The 18,969-nt window shown below is 38.4% G+C and overlaps 1 protein-coding gene across 1 annotated transcript; it reads left to right on the top strand.

Annotated features, from left to right (window-relative positions):
* Nucleotides 1-471: 471 nt before the first annotated feature.
* On the top strand, nt 472-18,761 carry CLEC2B (C-type lectin domain family 2 member B). Its single transcript, XM_045061350.1, has 7 exons — nt 472-714; nt 2,915-3,123; nt 3,244-3,293; nt 8,137-8,235; nt 11,166-11,329; nt 16,214-16,317; nt 18,041-18,761. Exons 2-7 carry the CDS (start codon nt 3,002-3,004, stop codon nt 18,147-18,149), a joined length of 648 nt encoding a protein of 215 aa, XP_044917285.1. The 5' UTR covers nt 472-714; nt 2,915-3,001; the 3' UTR covers nt 18,150-18,761.
* Nucleotides 18,762-18,969: the final 208 nt, after the last annotated feature.

Raw genomic sequence — 18,969 nt, 5'->3', positions numbered from 1 at the left:
ACGTTCTGAGCGCCTTTTAACTTTATTTTCCTCTTTTTCTTTTGTTCAGTGTGTGTATGTTTGTGTGTGTGTGGGGGGGTGTAGGTGTGCCTGTGACTATGATTGCCGCTGAGAGAGAAAAGTTTTTGTTCTCATTTCAGTAATCCATTTAAAACACAGCTTTCTTATCTTTAATTTCATCACCTTTAAGACAGTCTTTCTAAACACAGGATCATCGAGACAGAATGACTTAAATCATGCCTTTTAATCAATTAATATTCTTATCTCCCGTGGCCCTGGAAGGATGCTAGTTAGGTGCTGCTCTTGAAACAATTGAAAAATAGCCTCTGGAATATTTTTTTGTTCGAATGTTTCGATGGGGCTCCCCTGTTGAGAAAGTCAGAATCTATGAGTTTGTTACTTCTTTACGGTTTAGTTAACTTCCTCCTTCTCTAGTAATGGGTTTGTTTTTTTTTTCATTTTACAGGAAGATATTGTGGTGAGAAGACAGCAGTTTGACTCAATCATAGATGCGCTGTTAACTTTCATTTTGTTTTTCCAAAGTAGAGTAACCGTAGTGTGAAGCCGCTATAAAAAGAAAATAAATAAGCAAATAATAACATTTTTACACTAAATTTAAAACTTTGAAGACACGTTTTGGACGGGATGACACAAAGCTCCCTGTAGTTACCCAGACTGCTGGCGGTAATCAAGGAACTGACGAAAAGAAACAAGGTAAGGACATTCACAATTGTTCAGAACGAAGGTTATTTATGAAAATTCTGACATGCAGTGTTAAACAAAGCCTTCAAAGGCATGAAGTGGATTTTGTTGCTTTTTTTCCCCATCAGGGCAGAAAAATCCTTTTTTGGGCTAAAGTCTCCATGAAATGAAAATTGTGATGACAAAATTCAGATTTGCCATGGACTGTTTTTACTTCTTAAAGGTAGATCGACTCATCTTATCTGAACTGATAGTGGCGAGGGATTAACCACAGCTTAAACCTGTTCAAGATTTCATTTCATTTTTACTGAGTATTTAATAAAACCACTACTGGAGAAAATGTTAAATCTGATCGATGTCCACATTCAATATGCAGAATGCAGACACAATAGGAAAAGTCTGGCCAATTTTTCTCGTGTTTTAACAGTGAGTGGAGTCAAGATAAATGGGACTCTGGGGGTGCTTAAGAGCGGAAAGTAGCCTCCTCTCCCGCTCTCATTGAAACAATTGCTAGTGCTCGGCCATCCTTGAAGATGTCTCTGGCAACCTTACACAAGATAAGAAAAGAAAATGTACCTTAAAAAAAACGAGAACTAGAAAACCACTTGGGAGCTTTGGATGCACTAAACAGCAAGTTTGGAATATGTAAGATCTGAAGTCTAAATCTAGCAGAAAAAGCTTTCAAAGTTATTTCAACAGGGGTCATAAAAAAGGTGAAGAAGAGAGGCAATGAAACGAAAATGCAGTAAATACAACAATGGATGGTTTCGAGATGATGGTGGGTTTTGAACACTTGCCATTTAATTTCTTCCAACCTACTAGTTTATGCAGAAATCTAAAGTGCTGCAGTTCATAGTAGAATGCGCAAATACTTTATTCCTCTTTTTTTTGACAATGTAATCATTTTGTCTAAGGTTAGATCAAAGAGGGTTGGGGACAATGGGACCAAATATTAGCTGATCACATGAAAATACCGGAACCAAAAGTTTTACAGAAAGCTTTCTAGCCACTCATCCAATCAGTGTTAATTTCTATCTTACATCTCAAACAGTGTGAATTTACACATTTTATGTATAAATAAATTTTATATATTATGTATATTATGTATATGTATATATATAATTTATACATTATGTATATTATATATTATGTATATTTTATGTATTATGTATATGTACAAAATATTATGTATATTCTGTAATTTACTACATAATATTATATATATTTAACCTATATAGATGCATAATTTGAACTTCAAAACGCCCTTGTTAAATTTAGTGCGTGAGACAATTTATTTTTAAATATTTTATTTTTTCATTTTTCTTTTATTTTATTCGTTCCGCTTGTTGGTAATTTATGATTTTTTTCTATAGCTGTCAACTAGCGAAAAGGGAATTTTATTTGGTTCTACATTTATTGGTCACCCTAGATCTTTCCTCTTATCTCTCCTTGGAGAAAATTAGAGATGATTTTAGTATATGTGCTGCGGAAGACAGCTTGAAGGTCAGGCTCAGAAACTGAAACTAATTACTTGAGTCCGTGAAACTTTTCTATGGGGAAAGTAATTGGAATCCTTAGCTGTTTAGATTACAATAGGGATGAGTGTAAAACTATTTTAGTTACATTTATGAATTAAATAGGGTTTTGCCGAGTTACCCTGGGATGTTATCTGTTTCTTACATTCCTTTGTTGAACAGACTATGAGGGCTGAGCAATTTCTTTGAAATTCATCTCTCAATACTAAATTCATAGCAGGAAGGAAACATTTTCAGGGGTGTTTTTTGTTTGTTTTTTGGATAATTGGAGAGAGAAGGAACTTCTAAAATGAAAGCTATTTAAATTGAACGTTAGAAAATTAGATTTTAGGGCTCAGGAAATGGATAGATTAATTAGAGAATAAACAGGTAGCATGTTTAAATATGTACCTGCATGTTCAGAAGTGCAATAAATGTCCAATTCATTAGTGCCTTACATCAAACGAAATGCCACTCCAAGTCTCCATCCCGATGAGCTGGCAGGACATTTAATCTTTGCCAATTGGTGGTATTGAGAAAGTTGGGGGAGGGGGAGAGGGGAGGGAGGTACTTCCAGGGTTATGTGAAGTTTCCCAGCTTTTAGGCAACATAGAAGCATCAAGACTCTTGAGTCACTCCTTTTCTCTGATTATTTGCGACCAGATAGATCCCAACAGTGATTAGCCTTTTGATTTTAGCCCTGCTAATTCTGTGCTGCGCCTAAAACAAAAGCCACACTGTTTCTTTGCCACATTCATGGCGCCGACATCTTTATTGACGCTGATATGGTCTGCCCGCGGGATCTGACGTTGTCACATGCACCACAAAGTTACATCGTCTACCAACTCTGCCCTGGAAAGGACTCTTGTGTCATAATGCAAATTAGCATTTCTAATAGTATCAGGAGGTACGTGCCCTTCTTTCTTTGTGTTGGCTTCAGAGGCATTTCCTCTTTTTAAAACTCCTCCATGATTCTTGGATTCAGCCACTTAAAAAGCTAGATTTTTTTTTTTTTTTTTTTATGAAGGGTCATTGATTTCAAGCAGCTTCGCGTTTTTTCCGGCAATCATTCTGGAGGTAAGGATTCCAAAGAGCCTGGCTACCCACATAAAATAATAAATTACGTTTTAAAAATTCCACTTAGGGGCGCCTGGGTGGCTCGGTCGGTTAAGCGTCCGACTTCGGCTCAGGTCACGATCTCGCGGTCTGCGAGTTCGAGCCCCGCGTCAGGCTCTGTGCTGACGGCTCAGAGCCTGGAGCCTGTTTCGGATTCTGTGTCTCCCTCTCTCTCTGCCCCTCCCCCGTTCATGCTCTGTCTCTCTCTGTCTCAAAAATAAATAAACGTTAAAAAAATTTTTTTTAAATAAAAATTCCACTTATTATTGAGGTAAATAGTCTTCACACACACCACAAGATAAATAAAATATGGAAAGATAGGAGAGCTATAACATGAGAAAAAAAATACCACAAGCTTTCATTTAGTTACTTACTACGATAAGCCTGACCTTCTGAAAACATGTCAACATATATATTCTTTAATTAAAGCCAGAAAGAAAGATAGTGTCACTTAATGGATGAGGAGATAATAGGCCCACAATAGGTAAGAAAATAAATTTATACGCCAGAAACCTTTGATCAAGATCTTGAACCTGAAGCTCTTTCGTCCACTCTGCCAATTCCCAGAAAAACAGAATGGCATGGTGACATGTTGACTTAGTTGATGACAGAGAAAAAGGAGAAAACGACTTCTTTTCTTGACACCTGACACTTAAAGAAAACTAATAGGGAAACAGGGAAATGCATGAGGTGGCACTTGCAAGGCGATCACAACCCCATTGGAAAGAACGTGGACTCAAGTTCTGAACTACGGCATATGCAGCACCAAAAGGTTGAAAAGACAGACGTGCGTTTTGTTTCTTCCCTTTTGGACTTTTGCCGCGCTGCATGTAGGGTCATTTCTCTTACCTAGAAATCTCTCCATTTGTACTTCAGACCACACAACCCCTCTGCCCTCTGCGAGAATTTTTTTTAATGTTTATTTGTTTATTTTTGAGAGACAGAGAGACAGTGTGAGTGGGGGAGAGGCGGAGAGAGAGGGAGACACAGACCCTGAAGCAGGCTTCAGGCTCTGAGCTGTCAGCCGAGACCCCCGACCCACGAATGGTGGGATCGTGACCTGAGCCGAAGTCGGACACTTAACCGGCCGAGCTACCCAGGCACCCTGAGAATTCTTCTTTTTAATTTAATTATTCCCTCTCCCTCCTGCCTGCGTTGACAACCTATCCCTTCCATGTTAACCATCCCCAAATGCATGGAAACTTTAAGTGGTGCATCTTTTTTTTTTTTTTTTTTAAATCCTACAATAACTGCTCATCTCATTCTGACTACCTACCTCTTCGCTTCCTCTAATTCCCACAGCACAAGTTTTTGGAATCCACCTGCTGATTTCACTTCGTTACTTCCAGCAGTCTAACATTCTTCTGTATGACTCTGAAACCACTCTATCAAGGATACCAGTGGCCTCCGAGGGTTCTATTTTTGCTTCTATCTCCACAGCTGCCACCCCTAAGAGATCACCTTAACTTGACTTGTCAGAGTTATAGCTCCCAAAATAGTCTCTCGGCTCACGAGTCATAGGGAACTTTAAAAACATAAAGGTGGCAACGCCAAACACCTACCTAAAACAATTCAGTGGCTTCCTGTTACACTTTGAAGAAACTCAAGCTCTTTCCAAAGGGTTTCAAAGCTGAGCATCATTTTCCTTCTACCTAGTTGCGGTCCTCTGCTACTTTGGGCTCTATCACACGTGTTACTTTGCCACATTCTTTTCAAGTTTTCCTGATTCAAGGCCCTGGCATTTGCTGGTCTCTTTGCTTAAAAGGCGATTTCTGGTTTATTTCACATAAATGGCCGCTGCTCATGTTCTCTGTCCAGGTGTTAATGTCATTTCCACAGAATGGCGCTCCTGGCTACCTTTCCCTGTCATTTTCCCTTTTATCGATCAGAGCATCCCGTTTATTGCCTTCCCACACTTGTTGCAACTTGCAACTTTTAAATTCGGTTTCATCAGTTTACTGTGTCTGTTTCACCAAATATAAGTTCTAGGAGGGCAGAGATTATGCATGTCTCGTGTGGACTATTAAATTTATGGAAACTAGCACATCGTAGGTGATTACTAAATATTTGGCAAAGAATGAACAAAAAAACAAACACAATGCTGGTTCAAAAGTGATGCATTGTAGATAACTACAGTCCTTGCTGACTGCAGAGCTTTTGAAATTGCGGATGCTCAGAAGAAATGCACAGCTAACGACCAGACTTTTCAGAAATTTGGCAGAAATCCACAAAGTTAGACATAATTCCCCATTATCTTTCTCACAGAGTTGAAATAATAACACTTTGGTGGCTCAGAAACAATGCTAGTTTTCTCTTTGTTGCAGTCCCTCTCCCTCCTCACGGTACTTAAAAAAAATACTTTATTATGAATTTCTATGAGTACCAATATCTTCATATGTTACTCATGATGGTGTAGATTACTGCAGTACTTGTGGAAGAACATCTAATTGATATACGCCAATTTGTTTATTGTTGAATTTTTTTTCTTAAGGTAATTAGACAAGTATGTGAGATATTTAAACTATGCTCATGCTAGTTCTGCATAAAACTAAAAAGGGTGGGGCAGCCTAAATACCCATTAGAAGACTTTTATTTTTTTCAACAGCATAACTACATGAAAGTATTATTAGCCATTAAAATTATGCTGTTAAAAGGGGTGCCTGGGTGGCTCAGTTAAGTGTCTAACTTCAGCCCGGATCTCGATCTCGGTTTGCGAGTTCGAGCCCCGTGTTGGGCTCTGTGCTGACAGCTCAGAGCCTGGAGCCTGCTTGGGATTCTGTCTCCCTCTCTCTCTGCCCCTCCCCTGCCTGTGCTGTCTCCCTCTCTCAAAAACAAATAAACCTTTAAAAAATCCCATAAAATAAATAAATAAAATTATAATGTCAAATTATTCTTTTACTTACGTATAAATTTAGCCATTGCTCTGAATGAACAATCACCCCCAAATTTTCGTGGTTTAAGACAATCCTTGCATTGCCTGTGGTTCTATGGTTTAGGAATATGGGTACATTCAGTAGGAATGTCTCCTGTCCCCTCTGTTATGCTGGACTCCAGAACAGTGAAAGTAGAAATTCTAAAATCCCGTAAGCCCTGGGCTCTGAAGTTTCAGTTCTCTTCTACCACCGTCTTGGTTAAAACAAAGCATTAGGCAATTCATATTCAAGGGTTGGGAAACGCTGTATATCTTTTTTTTTTTTAATTTTTTTTCAACATTTTTAAATTTATTTTTAGGACAGAGAGAGACAGAGCATGAACGGGGGAGGGGCAGAGAGAGAGGGAGACACAGAATCGGAAACAGGCTCCAGGCTCTGAGCCATCAGCCCAGAGCCCGACGCGGGGCTCGAACTCACGGACCGCGAGATCGTGACCTGGCTGAAGTCGGACGCTTAACCGACTGCGCCACCCAGGCGCCCCAACACTGTATATCTTTTGATGACAGGAGCAGCAAAATGTGTCAAAGTGATGGGAGGCACAGGGGGACATGATTCACCGGGGGGGCCATTCTTAATGGTCAACCACACATGAGAAGAACCAATTGTTAACCGAAAACATTAGAATATAAAACAGTGGGTACATGATGATGGCAGTCGTTTAAAATTGTGTGTTTGTGGGAGATGTTGTACATGTGAAACTATGGATAGAAGGATGTTAACCCAAAAGATGATGCTGGTTATCTCCACGTAGTATAAATTGATATGTGCTTTAAATGTAATATCTTTCACTCATCCACAAAGGAAAAACAGTTCATTCAACAACAGAACAGTTCTTCACTAGGTGGAAAAGATAGGAACGATAAACGCCCTCCATAAGTATGCCCGTCTATTAAAGTAACTCCTGTAATTTTTAGAATTTAATAAAACTTTACAATAAGGGCGGATACTTTCTAATCATACAAAATAATACAAGATACAAGTGTTTTATTTCAAAAAACCTATATGCCATTTTTTCCCCAAATGGGCACTCATAAGAGAAAAACAATTCTTCACTGAATATTGATTCTGTTCTCCTGACTTTGCAGAGGAGGAACTATCAGACCAAAACAAAACAAAACAAAACAAAACAAAAAAACCTGTCTTGTCAAAGTTCCCTTTGCTTGTCTGTAGCAGAAAGCTCAACTTCAAATCTTCATGAACTTTCATGTATGATATACTATCTATCCTTTAAAGCAAAGTTTTCATTAGTTAGAAAGTAGAATTGGGGCGCCTGGGTGGCGCAGTCGGTTAAGCGTCCGACTTCAGCCAGGTCACGATCTCGCAGTCCGGGAGTTCGAGCCCCGCGTCAGGCTCTGGGCTGATGGCTCAGAGCCTGGAGCCTGTTTCCGATTCTGTGTCTCCCTCTCTCTCTGCCCCTCCCCCGTTCATGCTCTGTCTCTCTCTGTCCCAAAAATAAATAAACGTTGAAAGAAAAAAAAATTAAAAAAAAAAAAAAAGAAAGTAGAATTTCTTAGAAATATTTAAGGACTGTTAGGATGTGCTGATATTGCACCATAGAAGAAAGATACTGAAGGCCCTGGGGGTGGCTCCAGGCCTAAAGAAATTCTACCCTAAACAATTCTACCTATTTGATTCCTTGGACTATAGCAGTAAAATCCACGGCCTCGTAACACGTGGATTGAATGTAACGATCCTAAGACATTTCAAAAAAAACCAAGGTTGTTGTTGTTTTCTACATAACACGCAGAAAGAGTATGTTTGTGTCATCTTGTGAAATATCAGAATAAATTGCCTAAAGAAGTTTGTTAGTTATGATTGTGAATACAAATTTCGTATTTCTTTTACCTGTCTCTAAATACAACTTTTTTCAGGTGTTAAGGACAAGTATAAGATGACTCGTTTAAAGTGCGTTTTAGTGACAATATTATCCAGCACCAACCTTCTTCTTCTTCTTGTAATTAGTTTAATGGGTGAGTAAATTACATTTTTTTTATGTCTTTACTTATTTTTTTCTCTCTTAGGGCTTCCTACTGAACGATCATTTTCTTTTCTGCCTCGTTCATGATCTTTTCTCATTATTCTCGCTCTTTTCCCATTATTCATGATCCGTAAGGAGTATCAATGAACGGATTGTTATGAATTACATGACCTACATAAAGCATTGGGAGACACAAAAATGATGAAGACGAAATCATTCACCCGAATAATCTCACATTCCATCCAACATTCCCATACCAATGGCAATCACTATCTTGATTTCTGTTGCATAAGTTGGTTTTGCCCATTTAAGCATTTTTCTGTGAATAAGATCATGCAATTTTTACGTATTCTCTGCATCTTGTTTCCTTTTTTCCACATCATGTTTGTAGGATTTTTTCGTGATACAACATGTAGCAAAAGTTCATTGACTCATTGAATGGGGTTGGAAAAATGTTCATGCAAAGAACCAGAGAGTAAATAAATTTGGTTTTGTTAGCCATACAATCGGTATTGCAAGTTCTCCATTCTGCATTTGTGGTATGAAAACATTGCCCATGACGCACAGACAATTGAGCTTGTCTGTGTTTCACTGAAATTAGACACGGAAATTTGAATATCGTATAATTTTCACATGTCACAAAATATTATCCCTCTTTTAATTGCTTTGATTTTTCTATTATTTTTCACTGTTGACTATTTTAAAATGCAAAAACCTTTTCATCTCTGATTTTGGCTTCAGGTTGTACTTTTCAGATCCTTGCTATAGAGTATTTCATGCTCTATATCAATCACTCTATTTTGACGGACATTCAGGTTGGGCCACATTTTGACTACTGCAAATGATGCTGCTTTGAACATCTTTACACATTTAGTCTTTTAGGGACTAGTGGATATTGTGTGGGATATACTTATGAGAAGAATTATTAAGCCATGGAATATGCATAGGTCAGTTTTAGCAAATATTTCCATAGATAGTAGATAGTCCAGCCCAAAGCCTAAGAGAATGCCAGTTTTTTTTTAACATACTGGGCAACACTTTGTTCCCAATTTTACCCATTTTTGGCATTCTGATAAGTGTGTGTTGATACTTTATTGTGACTTTAATCGACATTTTCCTGATGACCAATACTGTTAAACTCCTTGTCATATTTATCGCTCACTTAGCCACAGTATTTTGTGATGGGTATATTCAGATACTTGGTCCATGTTTTTGTTGAGTTACCTCCTTGGTTTTTGTTTGATTCATAGTGTTATTTAGTATAGTAGATAAAAATATTTTGTAAATATCTTCTACTATGTAAATATTGTAAGTACAGTAAAAATATTCTTTAACTATGAAGCTTAAGTTTATTTTCTGTATGATGTCTTCCAATGAATGGAAGTTCTTAATTTTTAGACAATTTTAATCTAAACATTTATTTTCTTGGGATGCCTGGTTAGCTCAGTCAGTTAAGCGTCTGACTTCACCTCAGGTCATGATCTTGTGTTTAAGAAACAAAACAAAAAAAGGGAAAGAAATGGGGGTGAGAGAGAGAGAGAGACAGAGAGAGAGAGAGAGAAACCAAGCAATAGACAATTATAGAGAATAAACTGATGGTGATCAGATGGGAGGGAGGTGGGGGATGGGTTAAATAGGTGGTAAGGATTAAGGAGTGCACGTATCATCATGAGCACAGGGGGATGTATGGAAGTATTCAATTACTGTATTGTACACCTGAAGCGAATGTATGTTGACTAACTGGAATTAAAATTTAAAAAAAAAAGAAAAAGGCGTTAAAGCTTTCACCTTCTATAGGTGCTTGGCATCAGGTGACTGTAGGTGATAATTTAACTGTTTTACCTTCATATATCACCAGCATCCCATTTACAACTGGTGTTTGAATCCATGCCTCTAAAGAGAATCACATGGACAATTAATACTCATCCTTAAGGTTTTGTTCCTTTAGACCCATTTTTGGTACCAAAAACTCAGTCTGGGTGCTTTCAAGAAAATAGTCTCGGAAAATGCTAGAACAGGGCTTTAATATGGGAATTAGGGATAACACGGCTGTGGAAGGAGCCAGGGAGGGATGATCTGGAAAGCTGTGTAGCTGGAGGGGGAATAGTTACTGATGACTTTGGCTTAAAGCATTAATGTGTTTGGAGAACCTAGAGATTTGGGGAAAGCCTAAAAATACATCTAGCTGTCAACAGTACCAGAGGCAAACTCATTAAAAACCTCGGGACGACCCGTTGGGATGAGCACTGGGTGTTGAATGGAAACCAACTTGACAATAAATTTCATATTTAAAAAGGTAATAAAACAAAGCAAAAAGTACTACAAAAAAATAAAAAAGGCTTGGGACGTTCCTCTGCCCTATGTCTCTGAGAATAATGGCTCTGCCCTACTTCCGCCTTCAAAATCTCATGTAGAGTCTTTTCAATGGTTAACTCAGAGCCATGGAGTGATGGCGATACCTAGTTGACAATAAGCAGTCAACACACGTAGTGTTAATTTTGTATTCTGTTTTATTATTTTCATTGCTTCCTTAGAGGTTAAAACATGTGTCCTCCATTATAACAGTCTAATATAAATTAGTACTTTTATTACCCCAGATAATGCTAGGATTTCATTATATTTCACTTGCCCCAAGACGGTAAAGGTGACTTAACACAGATAAACTCACACTAGTAGCCCCGTGAAGGCTGATGCATTCCTGGGGTAGGAGTTGAAAGGAATATCAGCATCCTGTCAAATCCTGAACTGCTATCTTTTCAACTAATGTGACATTTGTTTTTCACCTTGTTGTGTGATAGATGTGCAATTCTGGTCATGCTCATGACCTTTTACCTCATGACCTTGTCTTCCCCAATTGATCTCAAAATACGGTGGCATAGTGTTTCATCTGGTCTTTGATATATGTGTCTGTCTCATTTTCAGCTACACAATATCCGCGTACTCATCATTTCTGCCCAGATGATTGGATTGGCTTCCAAAAAAAATGCTATTATTTCTCTAAAGAGGAAGGAGATTGGAATTCAAGTAGACATGACTGTATCACTCGAGGTGCAGACCTAACTATCATTGACACGACAAAAGAAATGGTAATTTAACGCACCATTCTTACAAAATTTCGTAAGAAGGGGCATTCAAATGATACGATAATGGAAATTTTTTTCACACATGCCTGTCTACGAAGATGTTTAGAACATGCCATGTGAGATAAAGTTGGAAAACATGCTGATGTGCGGTTTGAATAGGGTTAAGACTTAACATCAAGCAATAGAGTTGACAGCTAGGTTTATATTTTAAGGAGTATAAATAGAATAACTTCACAAAATTTGGAATCCTTTTATTGTTTTTAAGTTATTTATTTATTGAGAAAAAGAGAGAGAGAGTGCACGAGCAGGGTAAGGACAGAAAGAGAGGGAGAGAGAGAGAGAGAGAGAGAATCCCAAGCAGGCTTCAACTTCAGAGCCCGACATGGGGCTCAAACCCATGAACCACGAGGTGATGACCTGAGCCGAAACCAAGAGTCGACACTTCACCAACTGACCCACCCAGATGCCCCTGGGATCCTTTTAAAAGCCAACACTCCACAAACACATAATTGTTTCACGAAGGATGGGATTCTCCAGGCTACCCCCTTTGAGGAACCTTCCTCTGACTTCTCAGTCTTGCTTTGCTGTCTGTCTCTGAGATCCCTTAGCAGCTCTCGTTGGAGCACTCACAACCAGCAGATGTGATGGAAAGTTTTCTTAGATTGAAGCATGAGCTTCCAGTGAACACACACTGTGTTTTATCTGAAATTGTTGCATTTGCTGTACCACAAAGGCAGGTACAAATTAAAAGCTTTATGGATCTTTGTTTAATAAATACTGATTTACATGGCAAAAATCCCAGGAGGGAAAGAAATCTCCAAGAATTTTAATAAAGGATTGCAAAACTACATACTTCTGCACTTGTGAAATCCACTCTTTCCCTGAATCATGTATGCAATAAGCAAATGCTTTTACTCCTGTTTAGTCTTTTTGAAAGCCAAGGGGTCAAGGGGCGCCTGGGTGGCTCAGTGGGTCAGGTATCAGACTCTTGATTTTGGCTCAGGTCATGATCTCACAGTTGGTGAGTTCGAGCCCCAAGGACTCTGTCTGCACTGTCAGTGTGGAGCCTGCTTGAGCTTCTCTCTCTCCCTCTCTCTCTGCCCCTCCCCTGTTCTTCCTCACTCTCTCTCAAAATAAATGAATAAACTTAAAAAAAAAAAAGTGAATGGTCAAGATATGATTTCACTCATGTGTGGAATCTAAAAAAAAAAATTGGGGGGGGGGCGCCTGGGTGGTTCAGTCAGTTAAGCATCTGACTCTTGATCTCAACTCAGGTCATGATCTCACAGTTCGTGGGATCGAGCCCCCCATGAGGCTCTGCACTAATGGCATGGAGCCTGTTTGGGATTCTCTCTCTCCCTGTCTCTCTGCCTCTCCCATGTTCATGCTGACTCTCTCTCAAAATAAATAAATAAACATTTAAAAAAATAAATAAATGAATAAACAAAAAGCAGAAGCAGACCTAGAAATATGAGAACAAACTAATGGTTGCCAGAGGGGAGGAGGATGGGGGGTGCTGGGCAAAATGGGTGAAGGAGACTGGGAGATCCAGACTTCCAGCTACGGCATGAATAAGTCACAGGAATAGGAGGCACAGCATAGGAAATATAGCCAATGATATTGTAATAACCTTGTATGGTGACAGACGATAGCTACACTTGTCATGAGCATCGCATAATGTATAAACTTACTGAGTCACTACGTTGTACTCCTGAAACTATGTAACAATGGATACCAACTATCCTCAAATAAAAAAAAAAAAATTAAGGGTCAATATAAGAAGAAATATAACTTGAATAATGCACAACTAAAAAGGGTTTACAATGTAAAACAGCACAGCACGGCATTTAAAATTGTTAAAAAGAGAATTTTCTTACTTCTGTGGGGAACAAAATGTATTTCTGCCCTCTACCTGAGATTGGTTCAAATTCAAACGGGTGCAAACCAGACCGGGGCAATTTACAGATCAATGCGAAGACACTCAACTTTTGTTTGCAACAAAAGGTAGAGAAATCTGAATAAAAAAAAAAAAACAACAACAAAACTAGGTACGTTAAGAGCAGACACAGCAAATCAACAAGTTAGATGCCGACTTAAATTAATAGGAAGAGCATCCTTAGTCAGTAGTTTCACTGGCGAATTTTGCAAGACTTTTGCAATGAATGTTCTGGGAAATTCTTAAATTTCCCTTTACAGTTCCTCCTGGGGAAAAAATGTCTAAATCAGCAGCAAGGTGGAAAAATAACGAGTGCTCGTAAAAGTTTTGAGGGACAAAGAAATATCAGGCAAAATATTTCTAGAATCTTCACTCACAGGAATCTTGTCAGCACAGACTAAAAAAAAAAATAGTGAATATCATGGGTCAAAAGCATACCAAAATATTAGGTTTGAACTTAAGAGAAGTCATTAAACATATCTGATAAGAATCATTGCACTTTTTGGATCCAGAAAAGAGACTTTGATCCTACAATTTCCTGGTACATTTTGAAGGTCATAGATGCCTACCGTGTACTACGCGATCTGGGCAAAATTTAAGTGACAAACAAAATGAGGTAAAGCAATCTGCGAAGGAGCGATAAAAATAATCCATGGAAGAATTTTAAAGGACTGTTTATTTAAAACAGCTTAATTAGAATATTATATATGCTTACTTAAATTACAAAATGTTTTCTTTAGTTAAAATGAGATGAAGCTTGTTTCATGAAATATTGTTCATATTTATTTCCACTAATGTAGAGTTGTCTTGCATCTTTAACAAGAGGCCACATTGGTATTCCTTTAGTGAGCAAATAATAATTAACATTTTTCATGGATAGGTTTTAGGACACTCACCTCCCTGTTCCCTGTCACTAAGACCACAACCACCGAAACTCATCCGGGTTTCTTCTTTTGTTGTTCTCTTTTCTTTTTCTTTCTTTCTTTCTTTCTTTCTTTCTTTCTTTCTTTCTTTTTTTTTGTTGAGAGACAACTTGTGCACATTGGAGGAGAGGCAGAGGGACAGGGAGAGAGAGAATCTCAAGCAGGCTCCACGCTGAGCATGGGCTCATCACTGGGCTCGATCCTACAACTCTAGGATCATGACCTGAGCCAAAATCAAGAGTTAGAAGTTTAACCCAGGTGCCGCTCAATTTTCCCAATTAGGTGATGACATATATCCTGTTGGTGGTCAATACAGTTATCCTTTCTCACATTTTTTCTGCCTTTCAACAACCTGTTCCCAAAGCCTAAAATATGAACTGTCCTCTTCTTCCTTGTCCTCTGTGTTTATTATGGAATATTCTATTCTTCTCTTCCAGATACACCTCTTAGATCACATCCTATATGCAAGTGCCCCATAAGGATTCAAATACTTCTTTCTTGTAAAATAAAATTTCACTTTGTTTTTGTTATAGCCATAATCTTCTCTTTAGCCAGGAAAATATTTTCTAACTCTATGTTTACATAAATTTCTTCAACATAAATGAAACCCTATGAATCCAGGGGCAGTATTTGATTAACCTGGTTCTTTTTTAAACCCAAAGCTTAGCTCAATGAGAATTTTTTTTTCAAATAAATTTATGAAATGCTGCAGAAAATGGTATATTAAAATGCAAAGATTATTAGTGTCACTGTTATAGGTGGGAATGGACCACAGTGTTGTGGACCGTATCCCTTATATTTATCATAGAATTGAAACATGGAGTGATACAATGTCAAGGTTATGGTTTCCCAGATATTTAGTGGCACGATAGATTCAGTAACCTTCTATATATAATTCTATGGTAAAAATGCTCCAAGGTAGCAAGAAATTTCAACATTGAATAAGGAGAAAAGGAGAAATAGGGTAAAATTATATTTTCTTACTGAATGATCTCATCAGAAATAGAAATTTTGGGGGCACCTGGGTGGCTCAGTCAGTTAAGTGTCCAACTTCAACTCAGGTCATGATCACACAGTTTGTGAGTTCAAGCCCCACATCGGGTTCTGTGCTGACAGCTCAGAGCCTGAAGCTTGCTTCAGATTCTGTGTCTCCCTCTCTCTCCTCTTGCCGCCCCCCCCTCTCTCTCTCTCTCTCAAAAATAAATAAACATTAAATTTAAAAAAATAGAAATTTTTGGCAGAAAAAAATTTGAGAATTAAAGGCTGAAGGAATTGGCTATACGAAGGGTGTGTGTGTGTGTGTGTGTGTGTGTGCACATACGCACATGTGATCATTTTGGGAGAGAATTTGAAGTAAAATATAACTTTAGAATGAATGTGTTAGTAATTACTGGGAAGTGGGAAAACATTATAATAAATATCTGATGATTAGAAAGGCTGTGCAACATCTTCCTTATAAGGAAAGGAAAAATAAGATAAAAACATGGAGGTAAACCATAAGAGACTCTTAAATGCAAATAACAAACGGAGGGTTGATGGGGGTGGGGAGTCAGGGGGGGTGGGTAAAACAGGTGATGGGCATTAAGAAGGGCACTTCAGATGAGCACTGGGTATTGTATGTAGGTAATGAATCACTGGGTTCTACCCCTGAAACTAATACTACACTGTATGTTAACTAACCTGAATTTAAATAAATACATATATATTTTAAAGAAAGGCTGTGTGAGAAATCACTTGCAAACTCTGGCTTTCCAGAAGTTTAAAATTTTAAAATCCTGGAGGAATAGATTTCCATATTGAATATTTATAAATTTGGAATCAAAAAAGGATCTTAAGAAAATTTATCTCACATCTTTGTTTGCAGATAAGAAACCTAAGGATCAGAGGGTAAAATACATTTTTCAAAATCCCATAGCTATTTTTTGGTGACATCTGTTGTCTTGCTCCCCATAAACTGCAAAGCAAGAGGAGCACAATAGTTTGTGCTAAAAACTAAAAAAATATATACAATTTATTTTGTCTCTAAAGGATTTTCTTAAGCGATACAAATGCACTGCTGATCACTGGATTGGGCTGGAGATAACAGAAAATCAAACACTACAATGGGTAAATGGAACCATGTCTAAAAAATGGTGAGTTTCTTTCTTTGGGGAATTATTTAAATTTAGATAGCACAACCCTCTGTAGAGCCTCAGCATTAGCTATATTTCTCTAAAACCCAAGAGTTCGGTATGTGTTGGAAAAATGGGACCGGGAAAATTGTATCATGTATTGAGATCAGTTCAAAGAGTCAATAAGGGAGGTTGGAAATCAGGATCTAAGAGGAAAGGTCTTAGCTGGTTATTTTGAAAATATGAATTTTGAGATTCATAAACACAGACCAAGAAAAAGCCAAAAATCTTTTGCCTGATTTTAACCCATCTTCTCCAAATTGTACCTATTCTTCAAACTTCATGCTCCCTGTTTGCTGATATCTCTTACAGTTCAAGGTCAACTTACTGTTCATTTTAACTTGAATTTATTTGGGCTTCACATCTTCCATTGTGCAATATAGAAAGCTGGATCTAAAGACCTAAATTTACTGCACACGTGACCTTAGCGTAACAACTCACACGGTGACTGCCAGCTACTTAGCCACTTAGTTTATATTCGAATTTCCCAACAGCAACACAAAGGACATTTTGGACTGAATAATTCTTTGTTGCAGGGAGGGGGTACTGTCCTGTGCATTTGAGGATATGAACAGTGTCTCTGGCTTCTACTTATTAGACAATTCCTCCCCAACCTCTATTGTGACAACCCAAAGTGTCTCCAGATGCTGCCAAGTGTCACGTGTGTCTGTGTGTTTGGGGAACAGAAGGCAAGATCCCCCTGGCTTAAGGACTATTGGCTTATATAAACTGATAGGTCCACTGATTACATAGAACTGTGTTAATGGCAGTTTAACAGGTATAAACTCTTGGAAGAGAGACTGTTACGGTCCAATTTGGTACAGATATCTTCCCCTTAGCAAGAGAAGTCTGTGCCACACCACATTTTTTTAGGACTCTGGACAGATATTTTTTAAAAAGGGGTCATTGGGCAAGAAGAAATCATGGGAGTTTTTAGAAAAACTGTTTTTATTTATATTTTAGACAGAGCACAAGTGGGGGAGAGGATGAGGGGGGGGAAGAGAGAGAATCTTTTTTTCCCCAATGTTTATTTATTTTGAAGGAGAGAGAGAGAGAGAGAGAGAGAGAGTGCAGGTGGGGGAGAAGCGGGGGGGGGGGGGGTGGGGCAAGAGGTTGGAGGGGTGGGGGGGGACACAGAATCCAAAGCAGGCTCCAGGCTCCAAGCTGTCGGCACAGGGCCCAACATGGGCTCGAATCCATGAACTGCAAGATCATGACCTGAATGGAAGTCGGACGCTTAACCGACTGAGCCACCCAGGTGCCCCGAGAGAGAGAATCTTAAGCAGACTCTATGCTCAGTGCAGAGCCAGATGCAGGGCTTGATCCCACGCCCCTGGGATCATGACCTGAGCCGAAAGCAAGAGTTGGACACTCAGCAGACTGAGCCACCCAAGGGCCCCCAAGTCACAGGAATTTTTTTTTTTTTTAATTTTTTTTTTTTCAACGTTTATTTATTTTTGGGACAGAGAGAGACAGAGCATGAACGGGGGAGGGCCAGAGAGAGAGGGAGACACAGAATCGGAAACAGGCTCCAGGCTCTGAGCCATCAGCCCAGAGCCCGACGCGGGGCTCGAACTCACGGACCGCGAGATCGTGACCTGGCTGAAGTCGGACGCTTAACCGACTGCGCCACCCAGGTGCCCCAGGAATTTTTAACACATAGTGTTTAACCCCTTTATCGTAGGTTTCCGGTGAGAGGAAATGAAAAGTGTGCTTACCTCGATAACGATGGTGCGGCAACAGCTAGATGCTACACAGACAGAAAATGGATTTGCAGGATGCAAATGCACTAAATTCAGGTTTCTATAGTGGAATTACAAGACAGGTACAATGATCTTTGTAGCTGGTTTTCTCTCCTCCTGTGTAAGTTAATTTTCAACACTCTACTGCTTTAGCCTGATAATACATCTTGATAGTTGTTAAAATAATTTCCTTCAACTTATTTTTCTACTCTTCACATGGCCTGTACCTTTGCTTTTCTGTAACATTTTAGAAGAATCTTGTAATTTCACAGGATCTCTAGGTCAATTTGAGAAGTGTTGTGTGTATTTATGGTATTATTTTTCTATTTATTTATATGTTTTGTATTGTGTTGGTCTTCTTGAGTGATCTGTAATTTTTCTAATGAGTCGTGAATGTTATTTATTATATGTGCCCATATTGAATGTATCTGATGTTTATGTTATTGCAATTGTATGATTTTATCACTTTTTAAAATAGTTACTTTATATATGGAAATGTAACTGTTTTGGCTATTCTTCTGTTCAACATACATTCTGAAAACGTCCAATTTCTAACAATTGGTGGATTCTTTTAAATATTGTAAGACAGCACTTTTATTTTTTCTTATCTTATAACTGTTACTTAATTCTTGTCTAATAAAATGTGTAGGACTTCCAGCACAATATTGACAGTGAACATTTTTGATGTGTTTCACATGTTAAAGAAAATGCTTCTAACATTTCAACATTACCAGTGTTTTATCTCAGTGTTTTTTTAATGCACTTTTTTAAGTGAAGGCAGATCTTTTCTCTTCCTGTTTCCTAAAAAAAAAAAAAAAAAAAAAAAAAGAGTTTTTATAGAAAGGGACTTTGAATTTTCTCCTGTTTTTTG

The sequence above is a fragment of the Felis catus genome, chromosome B4 (genome assembly GCF_018350175.1).
Source record: "Felis catus isolate Fca126 chromosome B4, F.catus_Fca126_mat1.0, whole genome shotgun sequence".
NCBI classification, from domain to species: Eukaryota; Metazoa; Chordata; class Mammalia; order Carnivora; family Felidae; genus Felis; species Felis catus.
Note: the sequence above shows the minus strand (reverse complement) of the source record. Positions and strands in the feature narration are given on the sequence as shown.